This window comes from Otolemur garnettii, unplaced genomic scaffold (genome assembly GCF_000181295.1).
Source record: "Otolemur garnettii isolate 467f Iridium unplaced genomic scaffold, OtoGar3 scaffold00059, whole genome shotgun sequence".
Taxonomy (NCBI): Eukaryota; Metazoa; Chordata; class Mammalia; order Primates; family Galagidae; genus Otolemur; species Otolemur garnettii.
In genome coordinates, this window is record NW_003852454.1 from 10,022,234 (window position 1) to 10,041,445 (window position 19,212).

Consider the following 19,212-nt stretch of genomic DNA (forward strand, 5'->3'; position numbering starts at 1 on the left):
CATACCTCCCTTGTGGCACTTGGACATGGTCATGATGACATATTTCCAGCCCCTAGTCCCACAGCTACACGCGTTCCAAGTAGGCATCGTCTGAACCTGCCCCCTCCTAGGTTGTGTCTTTAGCTATGAGGATATAGCCGGACCCACATGAACTGCTTAATATTAGCACATACCTGCTGAATAAATAAATGAAAAAAGAAAGAAGCTTATCTTCCCCCAAACATGAAAAAGAGCCTTAATTTTATTCTCTTTTCTCCCTGAGTTTGTGAATCAGGAAGATATCTTCGCTCACAGGGCAGACTTTTCCCCACAGTTGCTGATAGCATGCCAGTCAATCCTGATAGTTTTCAGACAAATCAAATTAGAAATGGTTGTACTCATTTGGAAAATCAAGAACTGGCTTTGAAATCTTTCCCCACAAATTAGATTGAATCGAGATCATTTTCCCCAGCTTATAAATGCTTGATTGGCTTTGTGTGATGCCTCATGATTGAAGCTAAGCCCTGCACTGCTAGCTTTATTTTTCACTCACCAGGGTGTTGTGATGTCTGGATGATCATTAAAAACAAAACAAACACCCACAAGGAAAATGCTTTGTAAACAACAGCTCAGCACAGTAATATAACCCTTGGAAGTGGTGCATTTAAGAAATTCTAAAACCAGTCCAGGTAAGCAGAACTTTAAACTGGGTCTGCTGTATTGGTCGTAAAAAATAGTTTTTTGGTGTGGCAGGACAGCCACATCTGACTTATTACATGCTCTCAGGACTTAAAGAAGGGATGAGCCAGGATTTCTCTGTGACTGCAGTTGAGGACCCCTGATGGGGATAGCCAGCTGCCCACCCTCCACTTCCTTCAGTCCCCATGCAATCCCTGCCTTTAGCTTTGGCCTAGTCACCAGGTTGGATTCAAACACCTCCTATCTTTGGTCCTGGTGTATTCCCAGCCCACCATCACCCACTATTGCCGGTCTTTTTCCAACAGACAAAAAGCAATGGTCCCTTATTCCTATCTTATTCTTCTTGGTGACTCAAGCTTAGACCAGGATCTTACTGTTGAGCTGACAAGCAGAGTTTGGAGGGTGAAATGGAGAGTCGGGAGTGGTGGCAAACAGCCCAGCAGAGGGGTGGGAGGGGCTGGAGCCCACTAGCTTTGCAGGCTCCTCCCAAGTCTTTCATTTATAGCTTCCTTATTTTCAGATTGTCATTTAAAGCAGACCAGCCAATAGCTTTCTTGAGTCTTCCACAAAACAGCTATGTGACTCGGGTCACTAATAGTAGTTGGTAATGCCTATCATTGGGTAGTGATATGAGTCCAAAAAGACTGTGCTTGAAAATTGAACAAAACTGGCCTTTTGGCTGGAGAAAAATGCCCACAAATGAGAAATACCTATGAGTGATTTACCAGCCAGGGCTCTCTGGGACCATAGCCTGTGGTCTATGGAGTCCACACAAGGTTGGAAAGAAAAGTAAATATCTCAAAAGCTGGTGGGTTCCAGGCAGAGAGATAAGGGAAAGCCACACTCAAGTAGGAAATTCAGGAACAATGATCTCTGGGTGCTGAAGTCTAAAGCTTGGTACACCAATGATCTCAAACGAAATAATTAAAGAATTGGATTTAATCATAAAGTTGTAAAACAGGCCCAGAAGAAGCTGTTAGTTAAGAACGTGTGTTTCCTCAGTCCTGCCAGCTCCTGGTTCTGGCTCAGTACATTATGGAATCTCTGTCGTATTCTGAATCCTGGCTAAAATGTCCAGGCACCAGTGAACACACGATGGATTCTGAGTTTAGGAGTGTTTGACAAACATGGACGTCATAAGCTCCCTGTCAAATACATTTCAGTCTGTTCCACCTCTTACACTCAGACCACCATGGTGGCAGAGTTCCCATCATTGTGTCCATCAGCAGAGCAGAATCTTCTGAAATTGGTCCCTCTTTTCTTTTCTTCTTTTTTTTTAGAGACAGAGTCTCACTTTGTTGCCCTCAGTAGCGTGCCATAGTGTCACAGCTTGTAGCAACCTCCAGCTCTTGGACTTAGGTGATTCTCTTGCCTCAGCCTCCCAAGTAGCTGGGACTACAGGTGCCCACCATAACGCCTGGCTATTTTTTGTTGTTGTTGTTGCAGATTGGCCAGGGCTGGGTTTGAACCTGCCACCCTCAGTAAATGGGGCTGGTGCTCTACTCACTGAGCCACAGGCGCCACCCAGCTCCCCAGTCCCTCTTTTTAATAGGTAGGTCTCAATTCATTCCATTGGTCCACTGGTCACGTGACAAAGACCCACACAGGTCTGGTTTTCTGTCAGAAGAGTCACAAAGGCCAGGCCCACCGTGATGGTCCCACCCCTCACCATGAGGAGATGGCAGTAATTACACTGTTACTGCAATATCACCTTTGTGTTGAGGTCTGTGCCACCGTGGAAAGCTTGCAGGTGGCTGGGCTTTATTGGATTTCAGTCAGCATTTAACATACTTCAGGTGTGGTGGCAGGGTGGTCTGAATGTGCATAGATGGAAAATGCCACTTAGATCCTGCTCTCTCAGGCTCTCTCTCTCGTTGTTTTCTTCTGTTTTTCGTTGCGCAGTCCTGGACTCAATCCCCAGCTAAGCAGCTGCATCTAATTTCTTACATCTTATCATCTCCAAGAAAGATCCAACTTCTCTAACTCCTCACAGAGTTCCACTTTAGTCTTCTCTTTGTAAGATATTTTAGAGTCCATTTCCTAAGGAGGGAAAGAAGGAAGAATAATAAGTTATTTCATTGGCATAACCTGGCAAGTGTGTTTAAAATCATGGAGCATTGATTTATACACACGTACAAATACACACTCATATACCCCAAGGGTGCTGAAAAACCAGGTACGCATTTTAAGAAAGGAAAGAGCTGTATTAAAACTGGAACATTCAATATATACCAGTAACAAAAGATGAATACAAGTCACATTGAACCCCTCTTATTTCCGTAGTCAAGCATGATTTGAGTATTACTTTTTTTATATATTCTATGCATTATTTCCCTTCCTTAAAATGGCACCCTGTCTCTATCGCCATATAATCTTCTACTTATTTTGAAAATATCATTATCGTCTGTGTTGATTTTTTTCTCTCCTTCCTGCGGTGAGTCAGAAATTGTTAGGAAGAGGCCTAGGTTTCCTTCTTTATTCCCTGAATCATTAAAAAAAAAAAAAAAAGTCTTGTAAAATATAAATACTTGATTATTCTGTTCATGCCAACAACGGAATGATTCGGGTGGTGACGGACCCCCTCCAGTGAAGAGACGGAGGAAAGGGTATAGAAGTTCAGCCTCAGATGCCTAAGAATGGGGTAACAAGTGGAATCCAAGGACCTTCCAGTCCAGTAACCTCTGGTTACGAAAAGGGAAACTAAGACTCTAGATGGAACTGGTCTCTGCTCACGGACAACAGTGTCAGACCTGAAAAAAAAAAGAAAAAAGGGCAAGCCCAGAACAATACACACAGCCTTGTTTGGTCTCAAATCATCCCTGGATCAGTAGTCTCAGGATTACAGTAACAAACAAGGAGCATGAGAGGGAAGATAGGGTTTTCCCAGCAAATATTTGGGGCGAGAATCTAGTTCTGCCTAAATTTAACGCTCTTACTTCCTTTTCAGAATCCAAAGCAAGATGCTCTATGCCCAATTATAAATGTACTATTATGTAAGGCTTAGGCAGTTACCAAAAAATAGCTAATTGTTGCAAGGCAATGCGAGAAAGATGATGAATTCCTGCAGGTGGCATGTGCCGTGGAAAGCCAGGGGAGAAGGTGGCCTCCCTGGGGGTGGAGGGAGAGGGAAGGCCTCGGCCCTGGGGGAGGGGAGAGCCGTTGAGAGGTGGGGTGCAGAGCACTGAAGAGGTAACGGCTGCTGGGGGGAGGGAGGCATGTTGACGGGAGGTGTGAGCTTGACAGCTTCTGTTTGCTGGCAGTCAGCTGGCAGTCAGCTTACACACTCCAGTGGGGGTGGGGGTGGTGCTGGTGGCCTATCAGCAGTCAGAAGTCATCTCTGCTGTCCTGCTAGAAGTCCACTGTGCAAGGGACTCTACCACCCGTTTGCCAATTGACTCCTCCTCACAATTATACCTGCAAATCTCTCACTCTCCCACATTGTTACTTGCATTAGTTAAGATTCTCCAGAGAGACAAATGCATTGTGTGTGCCTGTGTGTGTGAGAGTGTGAATGAATGTGTGTGTCAGAGAGAGAGACGGAAAGATTTGAAAGAGAAATTGAGATGTAGTGTAAGAAGTTGGTTCTCTGGAACACGGAGGCTCGGAAGCCCGGGGACAGTCAGTGAAGGTTCTGCCTTGGAGGATGGAGGAGCAGGGAAGCTGATGGTGTGAATCCCGTTTTAAGGGCTGGGGAAGGTGAGAAAAGATGCCCCACTCCAAGCAGGGAGGCAGGAAACAGAAAAGTGTGAACCCCCCTTCTTTTTTGTTTTATTCAGCCCCTCAGTAGACGGGAGGTGCCACTCACACGGTGTGTGTGGGGGCATCTACCCATCACCAATTCGTACTTTAATCTCATCCAGAAACACTAGCACAGAAACACTTAGAAATAATTGTTAATCTGGACGTCCTGTGGCCAGTCAAGTTGACACACACCTGATTAACCCTTCTAGACCTTTTGACTGAGCTCTTCATAGAGTCCTGGCCCGTTTTTATCTATATTACTAAGAAAGCCACTTGGAGCAACTCCAGTGGCCACTGTTTGCACATAATACACTCTTTCCCTCCTCCTTACGGTCTCCAGAGGGAAATTCTCAGGCTTGAATGTCACGGCACTTCAGAGTTTCTGTATCAGCCCCCTCCTCACCCCTTCCCATTTCTACACTTCCATAGGATAACGTTCTAGGGCTGGTATGATCTAAAGGCTGATGTGGCCGGGCCCTGACTGTCCTTCTCACTCACCTTCCTGCTGTCCCGCTGCCTGAGGAACTGCAACCACCTGGCCAAGGCCTTGACTATGCCTCCGCCTTCCTGCTTCCAGCCTATGCAAAGGCTTTCATTCTCTGCCTAGATGACACTTGTCTTTACTCTCCAATTAATCATATCTGCTCCCCTGTAAAAACTGAAATTTCAGTGTCACTTCCCTAAGGAAGATGTTTATCCTCCAAGCAGGATAGACTCCCTCATGAAGCCAATCACCTCCCCTCCCTCATAATGGATGAACCAGGTCTGTCTTTCCACCTGCAAAGAGAAGGCCTCCTTGGAGAGAACAAATCAATGAAAACCACTCCTTTCTTCACTGACACAAACTTGATTGTGATGTTTCAAGGGTCTGAGCGTCCTTAGGAGGCCACCAAGCTTCATGGGCCAGGGAAGAGGTGGTATCTGCTTTTTTTAATTTATGATACTAAACAAAGGGTTTGTACATACTGTGGATATGCTCTAAAATGACCTATAACCAGGCTTCCGGGTTTCAAAGTTTTGTGCTCCATTGGTGGAAGTCAAACTCTTTTTTTTTTTTTTCTAAGAAAAGAATTAGAATGGGAACTTCTATATTTTGAGGGCTACAAGGAAAAATAAACTGTGATGGGTTTCTGGAGCAGTTGAAAAGAAAAAAAAGTTATTCATGACAATTATTAAAGAAGGCAAGAAAGGTTACTACAGTGGGGGGAGGAGGAGGGAGAGATGGAGCTCAGCCCTGAAAAGTGGGGATTTATCCCTGAGATGTAGGGTGGGGATCAGGGGATGGAAAATCACAGTGTGATACAATTCTTCTTTGCTAAACTAGTCCAACAGGATTTTTGCTGAAGGCAGGCCATCACCATCCATCTGATGGGTAAGGTGATTAAGGAGGTCACACCAAGGGTGGGGAGCTTTGCTACACTGACATAGCAGATTTCTTGCTAAAACTGGAATATAAGTGGGCCAAGGACAGAGCCCAGCATCAGCCCTTGTCAGAAGGAGAGCTCTGATGGGCCTGGCTAGAATTAAGTCAGGGAGACAGTCCTTGTCAGAAGAAAACTAGACATCATTTGGTAGTCCCCAAGGGACAAATGCTTCTCTGTCTTTGGTCCAGCACTTCTGGGCATTTTACCTACCGGGGAAAGATGAGTATGGATGAGAATGAAAATACAGGTCACGGACAACTGCCATTCTGGGAACAGAGGCTGCCCCCTACACACACACACACACACACACACTTGAGGGCTCCAGGGGTCTCGGACTGCTGCTCCCCTGAGGAGGCCTCACTTTCACCTTGATCTTGGCCTCAGTCAGACCATGGAGGCCACCCAACCAGAACTGTGTGGGTGTGGCCAGAAAATGCACAGCAGACAGCAGGGATTTAGTCCCTTCAACGTAGGGTGACTTCCTTCTTGGATACTGAAAGACCCTCTAACTCTTATAAGATAAAGTGAAGAAAAAGGACCCACAATAGGTCATCAACTTGCTGTCAGTCTCACCCAGGAGGCCAGGGCCATTCATTTACCTGGAAAATTTGACCCCAGCGCACTTTCCCCTGACATGGCTCTCTGTGTACCACCTGCAGTCACAATGTAAATTTAATGAGTATAGAATGTAAAGCATTGGGGTCATATTTATGTGAATAATTTATAAACCACTGTGCTTAGCACATTGTTTCAAAATGCTTGAGAAATCTTGAGCAAATGTAGAAATCTTGACTGAGCTGAACTAAGTCTGTGGTGGAAGCTTCTAAGGACCGGAGGAGCTTCTTTCTTGAGGATGGAATGGATGAAATTGGGTGAAATAGATTAAAGCAGGGTACAGGGCAGAAGGCGGTCTGCTGAGCATTTGCCTTGCCTCTTTGGACACAATTTCAAAATAAACTGTCCTCGTGCATGCCATTTCTAAATGATCAGCGGTCATCAGCGATCCCTCAAATGCTGTCCTGATAAAAACTCCAGAGTCACAAGTGACACTCTTGAAAAAGATCTGGTTGTCCATGTTAGTATCAAAAGTAGCAGGTTTACATGTAGCTCATTTTTTCTTCTTTCTCCCCACTTCGGGGAATAGGGTAGGTATGAAGGATTCTCAACTCCAGGCAGCATTTCTGTGGCAGCAGATGCAGCTGAGATGGGGCTGTCAGCAGGAGCAGCCTCTGCAGCTGTGTGATGGGGAGTTGCGGCACTTCAGAGTTTTGCTGCTCCCTGCTAGCAGGGCCCTGATCACCACACCACAAGGCCTTACTCTAACCATCAGAGTCCCTGAAGTTGTTTACTTAAGTCCTTATTCCAGGTGTCCAGTCCACAGACCCCACCCCATCAGCAGTTCTCAATCTGTGGGTTGTGACTTCACAGGAGATGTATTAAAGGGTTGCAGCATTAGGAAGGTTGAGAACCACCGCCCTAGATCCGGAGCTCCCCTGTGTAGTTGTGAAGTAGTTGGGCCCATTAAACAGTGGGAAAGAGGGGGACTGAGGACATGAAGCCAGACCTCCACTCAGAGGAGAGTGAACAGATCAGACAAGGACAGAACGTCGGGTCCCCCAGTCATCTCACTGTGTTGAGGTTCACCTGCCGTGGCTGTAATCCAGAGAGTGCTCAGCACAGTGCTTGGGTGAAGCTAAACTTTGGAGTTTAAGCCATTAGAAAGAAGGGGGCATTTTGTACAACCTCCGATGCTTTTCTCTGGTAACTGCCTCCCATCATTCCCTCCATATACAGCCTCAGACTTCAGGTCCAGCTGTCCTCTAGCACATTCATTATCACAGGAAATGACAACAAATTAAAAGAAAAGGGGAAGAAAATTTATTATAATTTCTTAACTTCTCCAGAGAGCTTTTGTGATTTGGCTTCTTCCAAGAGCCAGACCTGTCACAATTAGTCAGCCATCGGCGGGGACAGGTGCATCCTCGAAAGGAAATTCACCAGAAATCCACAAATGCAAATTAAAACAATCTTGAGATACCATGAGTTGGTCGACTTTTAAAAACGGTGGCGCTCAGTGCGGAGAAGGGAGGCCTCAGACATGGTGGCTAAAAGCAAAAGCTTCCAAGTCACACCATTGTGCTTTTGTCCCTGCTGACGAGGCATATGGTTTTTGTTAAATTATTCTCTTTAAGCCAAAGTTGTGCAGGCTATTGTGAAAGTTGATCATACAAATTGGGTCATTCTTGTCACACCCAACTAAAATACAGTTGAGGAGCCAGGGAGAAAAGCACTCAAGGTAGAAAATGTTGCTTCAAGAATGTCATTCCTGACCATCTCTACTAAAAATAGAAAAACTGGCCAGGCAGCGTAGCAGGTGCCTGTAGTTCCAGCTACTTGGGAGACTAAGGCAAGAGGATTGCTTGAGACTCTGCCTCAAAAAAAAAAACAAAGAAAATTCCCTGAGACCCTGATGGCTGGAACTGCCTGTACCTTTGATTTTTGAGATCGCTTGCTATCACTCTCAGAATCTTTTCTGCTCACCAACCGGAACTTGCCAGCTCCCCAAACCCTTACTAGGTCCAATGGACTTTCTCAAAGAGGAATAACATCTCTCGTTTTTTATTAAAACCTCTAGCCTTTGCTTTGTTTTTTGGACATACTGAAGACCAACTGGTCTGTGTGTATGCCCCAAATTATAATTCTTTCTTCCCAAGTAAAATGCTAAATTTAGACATTCATCTCTCTACATTTTTATTTTCACACTTTAAGTGAAGAAAATAATACACGATGGCATCATTGTGGGACAGTCACATGATGCATGCATGCATGCTTAGCCCACTACTGGCAAGGCCAAGGCGGGGCAGGGTAAATGGTGGGTAATTTCTTAGTGAAGATCAAAGGTTTAACCTTTCACACATTAATTAACTTGTGGAAAATGTAACCTAAAGAGAAGAAAACAGCTACACAATTACAACAAATGATTCCTGCAAAACTACTCATAGCAGTGGAATTGATGAGTGAATCATTAGAAATGAACTCTTGGTAGAAGTTTGGGGACCGTTACTTGTTTTTAGACCTACAAGACTTATGATAAACAAACATGATTGGGACCTAAGGATGTTTTTTCTGGTTTAAGAGGTTTGGGGAGTTGAACCATTCCCCTGTTCTGAGACTGCAAATGGTACTATGTATCTAATACGTTTGCCACCTGGCCACCTCCATGGGAAGATGAACTCACCATTGGAGCTCAGGTATTGCCCTAGAGGAATCCTTTCCCTCCTGTGTGAGTGGCTCTGGCTCCTGAGGGAGCTTGGAAAGGGTGAGCAGGAAGGGGTGAGCCACAAAGGGGCGCAATTCAGTGGCCTTGGCAGGAAACATTTGTGCTCATTCTGCCTATGGCTGTTTGGATGAACTTGCCTAAGTTAGCCGCATTGTTGTGGCAATTAATATTTGGTGGGAATTGAAAACAAGATGCGGCTGGGATGGGAGTTTGCAATGGAAGCTCCAAGTGGCCCTTGTACTGGGACACCTGTTTGCAATTTGTGAGGGATTGAAGGCTTTCTCTTTGTTCGCCTATTAGAAGTGACCCCATTCCAGGGCACACATGGGCACATCTGATACTAGAATTTCTTTTCTTTTTTTTTTTTTTTTGAGACAGAGCCTCAAGCTATCCCCCTGGGTAGAGTGCCATGGCATCACAGCAACCTCCACCTCCTAGGCTCAAGCGATTCTCCTGCCTGGGCCTCCCAAGTAGCTGAGACTACAGGTGCCTGCCACGATGCCCAGATATTTTTTGGTTGCAGCCATCATTGTTTCTGGCTGGCCCAGGCTGGATTCGAACTGGCCAGCTCAGGTGTATATGGCTGGCACCTTAGCTGCTGAAGCCACGGGCGCCAAGCCCTAGAATTTTTTAATTTCCCATAACCTCCTGATGTAGAAGCTGACTCTAGTCATTCTCAAAGAAACTTGGCCTGCTTTCCCCTCCCATTTGCCCAGAATGATCTTCCTCCCCTTCTTCCATCACACTTATCGTTCCTCAAGTTCAGTTCTCTCATCTTCTTCCCACCTCAGGTCACTGAAAACACTCTGATTAAATTAAAAAATTCAGTCCATGTCCCTTTGCTGCTACTAAATTTGAACAGAAACTATTCCACAAGCATCGGACGCTCTCAAACTCTGCTTCAGCTCCTTCAGGTCCCCGGCCCTACCTCCTTAGAGAGGACACATTCCCTGGAATTGCTCCGGGATGTCATTTTGCTAATCTTGTCAAGGCTTTGCACACACAATGACGTGTGCTGAAAATGCTAGCCAGGATGCACTCTCCCCTCACCTTGCCCGCCTCTTTGCCCTGCCTTTCTTTCCTGCTGTAACCTCTGTTTCTTGTGCCAGGCTCCCCTGGGAGCTGGGAGAGCTATCTCTCTCTTTTAGCACATTCCAAACTATAACAAAGTTTTTCCACGTACATTTCCTCAAAAGTTATCCTGGAGCTTGGCACACAGTCCACTTGCCATAGGTATTTATTCAGTGACTGCGTGTGATTATTTTTACTGTCTGTAGAAAACGTGGCTGTCCCAACCCCTCCCTTTCTGGGAGTTCAAACAGCCTTCTCTGCAGGTAGCGATGTGATCCCTCACGCAGGCACGGGAACCTCCCTCATGAGTGTGTCTCAGCAAAGCTGACATACTTTTCTCCTTTAAGATCTTACAGCTGAATGTGGAATGATCCTGAAATTAAGGTCAGCTCCAGGTGGTTGTTTATATCAGCTGTCAGATTGCAGAATAAAAAATGGCTTTTATATGTTTGATTTTTATTGTTTTCCAGGGCAATGTCACTTTTTCCTGCTCCGAACCACAAATTGTGCCCATCACATTTGTCAACTCCAGCGGCAGTTATTTGCTGCTGCCTGGCACCCCCCAAATTGATGGACTCTCAGTGAGTTTCCAGTTTCGAACATGGAACAAGGATGGTCTGCTTCTGTCCACAGCGCTGTCTGAGGGCTCGGGGACTCTACTGCTGAGCCTGGAGAGCGGGATCCTGAGACTCGTGATTCAGAAAATGACCGAGCGTGTGGCCGAAATCCTCACAGGTACTGTCCGCTGACATCCTCTGTGTCTGTTTCTCGTTTGGCCAAGTCAACAAAGGTTGAGGTTCTGACCCAAACACATAGAATCCAACTCCCCAGAAATGTGGTGTGTCCCAGTATTTACAAATTTATTCCAAGTCTGAAAAGGCAGCACTTTTTCCTTATTAGGAAAAAAAGCAGTGAGTTCAGAATCAGCAAAGTAAACTTTGGCAAGTCCCTTAATTTCTTTCTCTCTCAGCACTCTCTTCGGAGAGGTGGGAATACGCATTCCTGTCTCGGACCATTTATAGAGCAGTCTGCTAGGTCCTCGGTAGACACAGCATATATTAAATCTTCACCATGCTCGCTCAAAGAAGGTATTATTTTTTACTTTATGGATGAGGAAATGAAGAGTTATAGAAATTACTTCCAAAGTCACACGTTCCTAAGTGATAGAAGTAGAATTTCATCTGGAATTTGTCGGACTTCCAAGCCTATATTTTCCTCTTAATCCACATAGCCATTGAACTTTTTATAGCCCCAAAGTTCTATTTCAAGTAAAAATTGGTGAATTTTAAACATCATGTTTAAACTATATATATGTACATATATATATGATATTAAGTATTAGCTCCTATGGCACTGAGTATGGCAAATATTTTAAAATGGCCCTTGAGTGGTTGAAGTTTGGAAAGCCATATATTTCATTGCATTGTATTTACATATTAGAGTATGGCAGTCTGAGGGGGTCTGGGCACAGGTCATGGTTTCCATACCCTGGCTCTTCCAGCTCTGTTACTTCAACACAAACCAGTGACTTCTCCCTGTCTCTCCATGTGTTATCTTAGTAGTATCTGTTGTTCCTTGAAGTAACAGTGTGTTTACTCACTTGACAAATGTCCTCTGAGGTCATCCCATGGGCCAGGGGCTAATTCAACTGGTCTTTTGAGAAATTCCTCAGAATAGACAATCTCAGTAAATCCCCTTCCACTGTGCACTCTGGGCCAATGCCACTGTGGCATATACTGAAATGCACTGTTCTTTCATTTCAATGGCTTTCTTACATCATTGGACTGTGAGTTTTATGATCCAAATAAATTAGAGAATTGAATTAACTACTAAGGATACAACTTGTCTGATTTTTATTTCACTAGTCTGGCTAGTCAAGGTTTAGTCAGAACATGAAAGACTCAATTGTCCACAAGTGAACAAAAGGCCATGAACTTCTGAGAATACTAGAAGGGCCTAGGTCTGGGAATCAGACCGACTGGTTTGAAAGTATCTTTTCTCCTTCCTGTTTCATGGCCCTGAACAAACATCTTAACTTTGTTTCATGTAAACTGAAGCATATTCATTATCTATAGCTGTGTAACAAATTATGTCAAATTTAGCAATTAAAACAATATGTATTAAGTCTCAGTTTCCAGGTATCAGGAATCCAGGGGCAACTTGGCTGGCTGATTCTGGTTCAGGGGTCTCCTAAGTCTACACTCAAACTTCTGGCTGGGGGCTGCAGGCATTGGAAGAGCTGATGGGGCAGGGTGAGCTTCCGAGCTCACTCACGTGGCTGTGGGTGCCCTCCAAAGATCCACTTTTAAGTGTTTGGAGGTTTAAAATTTTACCCTGAATGTTTGATGATTTGAGTCTATGAAATGAAATAAAAACCAAAGAAAAGGCAGACAGATTTTATTACACGCACACATTTGTGAGGAAGTCACAGGAAATACAGAAACTGAAAGAAATGTTCAGATGGTTGATCAGATTATACAATCTTGAGGTTACAGAAAAAATGGGGGCTAAAGTGTGGCCCGAAACAGGTGACGGTGGTAAACCAGGCAACAGAGGCAAGGGAGGTGCTGGGAGGAAGAGAAGGCGAGGCCTGGCTAGCAAAGGTCGTTTTGCTGTGTCGGTAAAACCTCCCAGGGAGCAGCCCTAAAGAGAATAGATGGGAAGTGGAAGTGTTAGACTCTCAGCTAATCTTTCCTACTTCTGAACATGGAAGGGCCTCAGAGAAAGCCTGGCTGCCTCCGTGCAAATTTCCCCCACGAGAGGCAGCTTTACAGGGCTACTTCTGTTCGCTGGCTCTCTGAACAGCTACCTCAAAATATGCCAACAAAGTATATTTTGGAGTGAAATATTTTGGATTCCTTTTCAAGCTTATCCTTATGAGCCTCTCTAGAAGGCTGCCAGGAGACAGTGAGAGAGAGCACTTAGGATAGAAAATACTGTCTTTTTATAATATAATCTAATATCTAATATCAAGGGTTATCTTAGAGGTTTATCACATGAGATTTAAAATATGGAGCTTTTTCTTTGCAAGACTGCAATGGCAATTAAATGAGATAGTGTATCACAGAGGGTGGAGAAGCTATTTAACAAATTTCTTTTCCTTCCATGCGGAATCAAGACCTGTAGCTAGTAGGGGGCCTCATTCCATAGTCACAAAAGTTAAGAATGCATTTGCACAATCAAAGGACTTTTCTAAAATGTATTAGATTTCCCGTAATGGAAGTGAGTTAATCACTTCAAAATTACAATATCTTTTATGTTCAAAGTTATAAAAATTAAACTTCAATTCTCCTTATTTAAAGAAGAAAAATGTGAGCCAGGACTGGGCTGTGTCTCTCAAATCAGTGAGATGTTTTTGAGTACAGAAACTAGTAGGCCTTGGGTTAAATATGCAGTTTTATATGGTGCAGGCCCTGGAGGCACTTGGCTCTAAAGACTTCAGGTGCCGGCTTTATTATTAAGCATCTGTCAGTCCATTAAAATGCATTTATGACTGAGAGAAAGAGGAAGAGAGACCAAGACCAGTAAAATCTGCCATCTCACCCAGCTACGGAAGGGAAAGAATCGTCAGTTATTTCAGACTTGTCTCTCAGATGTTAAGCAAGGAAAAGGAGGCTCTAGCAACTGCAGCCTGAGCCTGGAGCTGTGGCTCACACCTGTAATCCTAACACTCTGGGAGGCCCAGGGGGGTGGATTGCTTGAGGTCAGGCGTTCAAGACCAGCCTGAGCAAGAGCGAGACCCTCTCTTTACAAAAACTAGAAAACTAGCTCGTCTCTACTAAAAATAGACAACAAAACAAAACAAAAACCAGCCAGGTGACATGGTGGTGGCTTTAGTCCCAACAGCTACTTGGGAAGATTTACTGAGCCCAAGAGTTTGAGGTTTCTGTGAAGAAGGGTGAGGCTGTGGCACTGCACCCAGGGGATGGAGAGAGACTCGGTCTCCAAACACACAAACCAACAACATGCAGCCTGAGTTCTTGATCTTTGTCTCAAAAAACGCTTGCTTAATTCACTTCCTTAAAAAGAAAAATGAACTTTCTTGATTTTTCTTTGAAATGGATCAAGGCTTTTGTGTTTTCTGGTTATTTTCTTCCTTGGGGAGGAAAGACAAACACATAATTAAACAAAAACATTTTTCCCCTTCCCTTCTACTTCTCAGGAAACTTACTTCAAAGTACTTGAGATCATATTGACTTTATCCGAAGTGGAAATCCCATAGGAATAATGAAACATTAATGGCACCTGCACTAATAATTTTCAAAGGCCAGAGGGGCTCCTGTTAACTTATGCTGTGTCACATAAAATACAACATGCCTGGCACCACATCTTGCTAATGGGTCAGGGAATCCAGATAGTCAAAGATTTATTTGAGACTTGTTTCTGGAATTCCTAACATTCTGGATCTAGAAGATAAGGTGGTTCCCGTGGCAAGGGCAGCACCCCCAAGGCAGGCACCTGCAGTCCTGTTTTCAGGGCTTCATGCCGTGTGGGTGACCTCTTTTAGGAAGAGGGGGGTGCTGGTTTTGGGCTTTTTGCATTGGAGATAAGAGAGAGAAGTGCAAACTAAATGTGTCCTCAAAATAGAAGGCATCTGAATTTAATTATCGTAGGGGATGAAGTTTCAAGATGAGAGACAACAGCATAATCCTTTCTTTGTGTTTTTCTGTACTTTCTATTTTTTTCATCTCCTTTTTTTGAAAACCTTATATATAAAGACATGATGAAAGATAGGGGACTTCAGTTCACCGGGAGTGATGTGAGAGTGGAAGCAACAACCTTTGTAGATCTCCTGCCGGTCTAGGACCTTGTAAAATAGAACTGTAGGGGGGAAATAAATCTCATAAAATTTCATGAGACGGTTCTTACAATGCCAATACATGCAGAAAGAAACTGAGACTCAGACATCAAGTTAAAGGGACCAGGAGTCTGTTCAGCCTCTTCCTTGCAGTTTCCAAGTTCATGGTCTTTGTGTGTGTGTATGTGTGTGTGTGTTTTTTTTAATTAATTTATTTTTTTTTGGCCGGGGCTGGGTTTGAACCCACCACCTCCACCATACAGGGCTGGTGCCCTACTCCTTTGAGCCACAGGCACCACCCCCAAGTTCATGGTCTTTACACAATATCCTGCTCTACCCATATTCATTATCTATATTGTCAGTTGCTTAAATAACTCAAATGTAAAGGAAGTCTACTTTAAATGAAAGATGTACAGACAAACATATAATAGACTATTAAGGAAAATGGCCTATTTGAGATGTAAAGTTACATCTTTCCAAAATCTTTGACTTGGTGGTCTTATCCTTGAGTAAGTAGGGTTTACACAAGATGGGAAGGCCACAGTCTTTATAAACATCTGGTCTAGTTTAGCTAAGGTTGCCTATAGAACATATAGTAAATCATACACCTCTCTATATTAACACACCCGCACAGATGGCCACTGAGTGTACACATAACATTTCAGACTTTTTTTTTTTTCTGTTCAATGTTGATTCCTTGGTAAGATTGTCATCTAAAGACTGAGGATAGTAAGTGACACAAGATCATTCTCTACCTTGGAGTTTTTCAACCTTTTCTATCTCACGGCACACTTGAGCTACAGTTAAACTTCTGAGGCACACTTATATTGTATTGATTAAGAAAAAAAGTTAAAAAGAGAATGTATTTACTATGCTTTAAATTGCTCTTCAAATAATTTAATTAATTGATGATCTCGAAAAATGTTGATGGCACACCTAAGATCCTCTCGGGGTGCACCTGGGTGCTGGGCCCCACTCTGCCTGCTTCCGAAGACTGTGCCCTCCTCAGCACACACTTGCTCCCTCCGGGCCCCTCTGTTCCTTTGTCCCATGTGGAAATTCAGGAGCTGTGCAGAAACAGCACTCAAGGAGTCCTGTGGTCTGTGGGCCTTGCCATTTGCACTTTGAGGAATCAGAAAATCCAGTTAGGCAAATGGTAAATGAATGAGGATGACTGACTTTGTGCATTTCAAACTCTCAGTTGTTTCCTGCTTCTCCAAAGATACCCTGTGCCATGGGGGCCTCTCACAATGGTCACGTGGTGGCCACGAGGAGCTCTCAAAATCCACACCTGTTTACTGAACAATAGAGTCCACATTCTATTTTTTAATGAAGGACATGGCTGTCATTTGAAGGCTCTTCAAGAGATACTTAGAATGGAGAGGAATACTGCTCAGAGCAAGCTGTATTACTAAGAAAACAGGGCATTTTATAAAGGTAAAGAAGACCACCAGGTTCGTTTGCTTCAGAGGAACAAGGCAGAATGTTTTGAATGTCATGTGGAACGTTAAGCAATCTAAAGAGAAAACTGCCACTACAGTAATTATTTTAGGAGTGATCTGACATTTCAATGTTATTTTTATTTTTATTTTTTTTTGATGGGAGAATGTAAGGTAATAAGAATTGGAAGAAAGAGGCATGGGCTTCAGTTTAATTGTGGCGCTTCTCAAATGTCAGAGAGAGTGTGTGCCAAGAGCTTGAAACCAGGCTCTAAGGTTGGACTGGGTTTCTGGCCCAGCTGTGCTCTTCTGATATAGGAGAAGGCACTTCTAGCCCTTTCTATGGGTTCTTAAAACAGGTTAACTCTGTGTATGATTATCTTCCAGAGGTCATGGCTCTCAACTCCCCAAATTCTGATGTGCTTTGTTATGTAAGCAATGTAACGTGACCTCTTTGATACCATGATTTTTGTGAATGAAATGTCTGCATGTCCCAGAAAGGTCATATTTAAGACCAGGCGTCCTCAAACTATAGCCCGCGGGCCACATGTGGCCCACCTAGGACATTTATCCCTCCTGCTGGGTGTTTTTGACGCTGCTTGTCCTGCTTAGCAGCCGACTCGTCCTGGAGCCTGCAGTCTGGCCCTCCAACAGTCTGAGGGACAGTGAACTGGCCCCCTGTTTAAAAAGTTGGAGGATCCTTGCTTAAGGCTTTCAATGACTGGCAGAGAATCAGGAGGCAAATATCCAAATCTGAAAAGGTGTGTTCAGGAATGTGGGGGCCAATCTTCATTAACTCACACTAGAACTGTGTGTGCATGAGGGGACAGCCGCAGTAGCTGCCACCATGTCATGCAGACAGAGAACAAGGCGGAGGTGTGGTGAGGCTCTCAGAACACGGTCAGGTCTTCTTATAGCTGAAGATGGGCCTGTGTCCCTTCACAAAGCAGAGGAAGCAGCAGTGAGGCAGAGGGAACTGTCACTTTCCAGAGAATCTTCTCCCCAGAGAAGCAGTGCCTTGATGTCACAAATGGCATCCAACTAAGATGCCATCATGATGATGGGGTGAGTCTATAGAGATGTGGTCTCAGGACAACTGAATGAAATCCATAAGAAAAGGCGGGGTGAGTCCAAACGAGAGATGTCAGCCTGGCAGCTGCTGAGCCCCATTTAATGATTATAAGCGGAAAAGACATAAGGCAAGAGCCAGTCACCTGGAACAGAATAGGATCCCTGGACAAAAGGAAACGTGGCCAGCAAAGAGCCGGGAATCGACCAGATGCCATCAATTTGTGTTTTTCATTTGAGGCAAATGGCTTATTGGAGGGACCATCACAGCCTATCCCATTTAATTCCCAGGAGCAAGCAGCAGTGTTCACACATTTCTTTTACAACCTTGTAATTTTTCAGTATTTCTATAATTTCTTCAATAGTAGTACTAGAAAAATGCCCTTCCATAAATATCACGTAAGCCATCCATCCTATCAGTCATTAATTCTCTGTATTTTGTAGGCTGCTGTGACTACCTTGTTCCTTTTTTAGCTTAAGATATGGTGAGATTCTGGTGACAGAACCTTGGATCAGCAGCCTGATTAATGGGTGTTTATTTGATGATTATTTAACACTGACTGCATTTGAATTAGTCATCCTGTAGCTGTGATGAACATCACTCCACTTATCTATTAGAATCTATCTACATTGGTGTTTTCCTGGGAAGATATTTGAAGCCAGGTTCTAGTTCTTCTCTTTTGTAGCCTTTACCCCAGATATGTGCACATGTGTGTGTATTAGTCTGCTCACGCTGCTGTAACAAACACCACAGAGTAAGAGGCTGGAATAACGGGAATGTATTTCCTCCCCTTCTGGAGGCTGGAAGTCTGAGATGAAGGTGTCCGCAGCAGGTGGAGCTGTCTTGCAGACCGTCCTCTCCTCCGCCCCTCCCTGTCCTCCCATGGGCTTCCCTCTGGGCATGGCTGTGTCTGAATATTCTCTCCTCACGAGGGCACCAGGCATAACAAAACTCATTTTTCCATACTTTTAAAGATCATAGCTCTAAATAAAGTTTTATTTTTAAGTATTAGAACTTAGGGCTTTGACAGAGAGGTTTGTGGGGACGCACTGAAGCTATAACACTATGTATTCATTCTATGTTTAGGCAATGGGCTGTTTGATGTCCTTCTCATCACTAGAAAGTGAGGGCCCATGGGAACAATGCATCCTTTCCCCAAGGCCTGGTACCAGGACCTTCTTGGGCCAGTCTTCCATCACTGCATGTGAACCACCTTCTGAATGTATAGACTAGTGGAATTGACCTCCAAAACATTTCCAAAGGATGTACCTTTAACAAGAAAAGAAGAGTTGGTAGTGATTTTCAGCAGCTATGTTACAACAATTATATGTTATACAATGTGTCAAATTCAGGAATGAGTTATACTCAGGGGACATATTAATTAGATAAAGGGCAGTGGAGCTCCTAGGGGTGGGTGGTGGCCGGAGAGAGAGGGAGAGTTGAACTGCACCACGGAGAGAGAGCAGCAGTGCCCACCTCCACTCATAGGGGCAGCCAGATGGTTAAAGGCTACAGCCTTGCAATTAACAGAGCTGCTCCCCCAATATTGCCCTTTTTTGTACAAGTCATTTGTAGCTAACCACCATCTGCACATCAAGTAAACATGATGAGTCTGTAAGCTTCATCCTCTGCTTCAATTAAGTTGTCATTAATGCCTCTGTGTTTTAGGTAAGAAAATGTTGATGATAAAAATCTCATTAGCAAGGGCAGAA

General features: G+C 44.1%; 1 protein-coding gene across 1 annotated transcript in view; it reads left to right on the top strand.

Moving 5' to 3' along the window:
• The window catches only part of CNTNAP5 (contactin associated protein like 5), an 801,226-nt gene that overhangs the window by 411,074 nt on the left and 370,940 nt on the right, over nucleotides 1-19,212 (top strand). Inside the window, exon 8 of the mRNA XM_003792647.1 lies at nucleotides 10,665-10,929. Coding sequence (XP_003792695.1) covers nucleotides 10,665-10,929 — 265 coding nt within the window. The remainder of the gene's footprint in view (nucleotides 1-10,664; nucleotides 10,930-19,212) is intronic.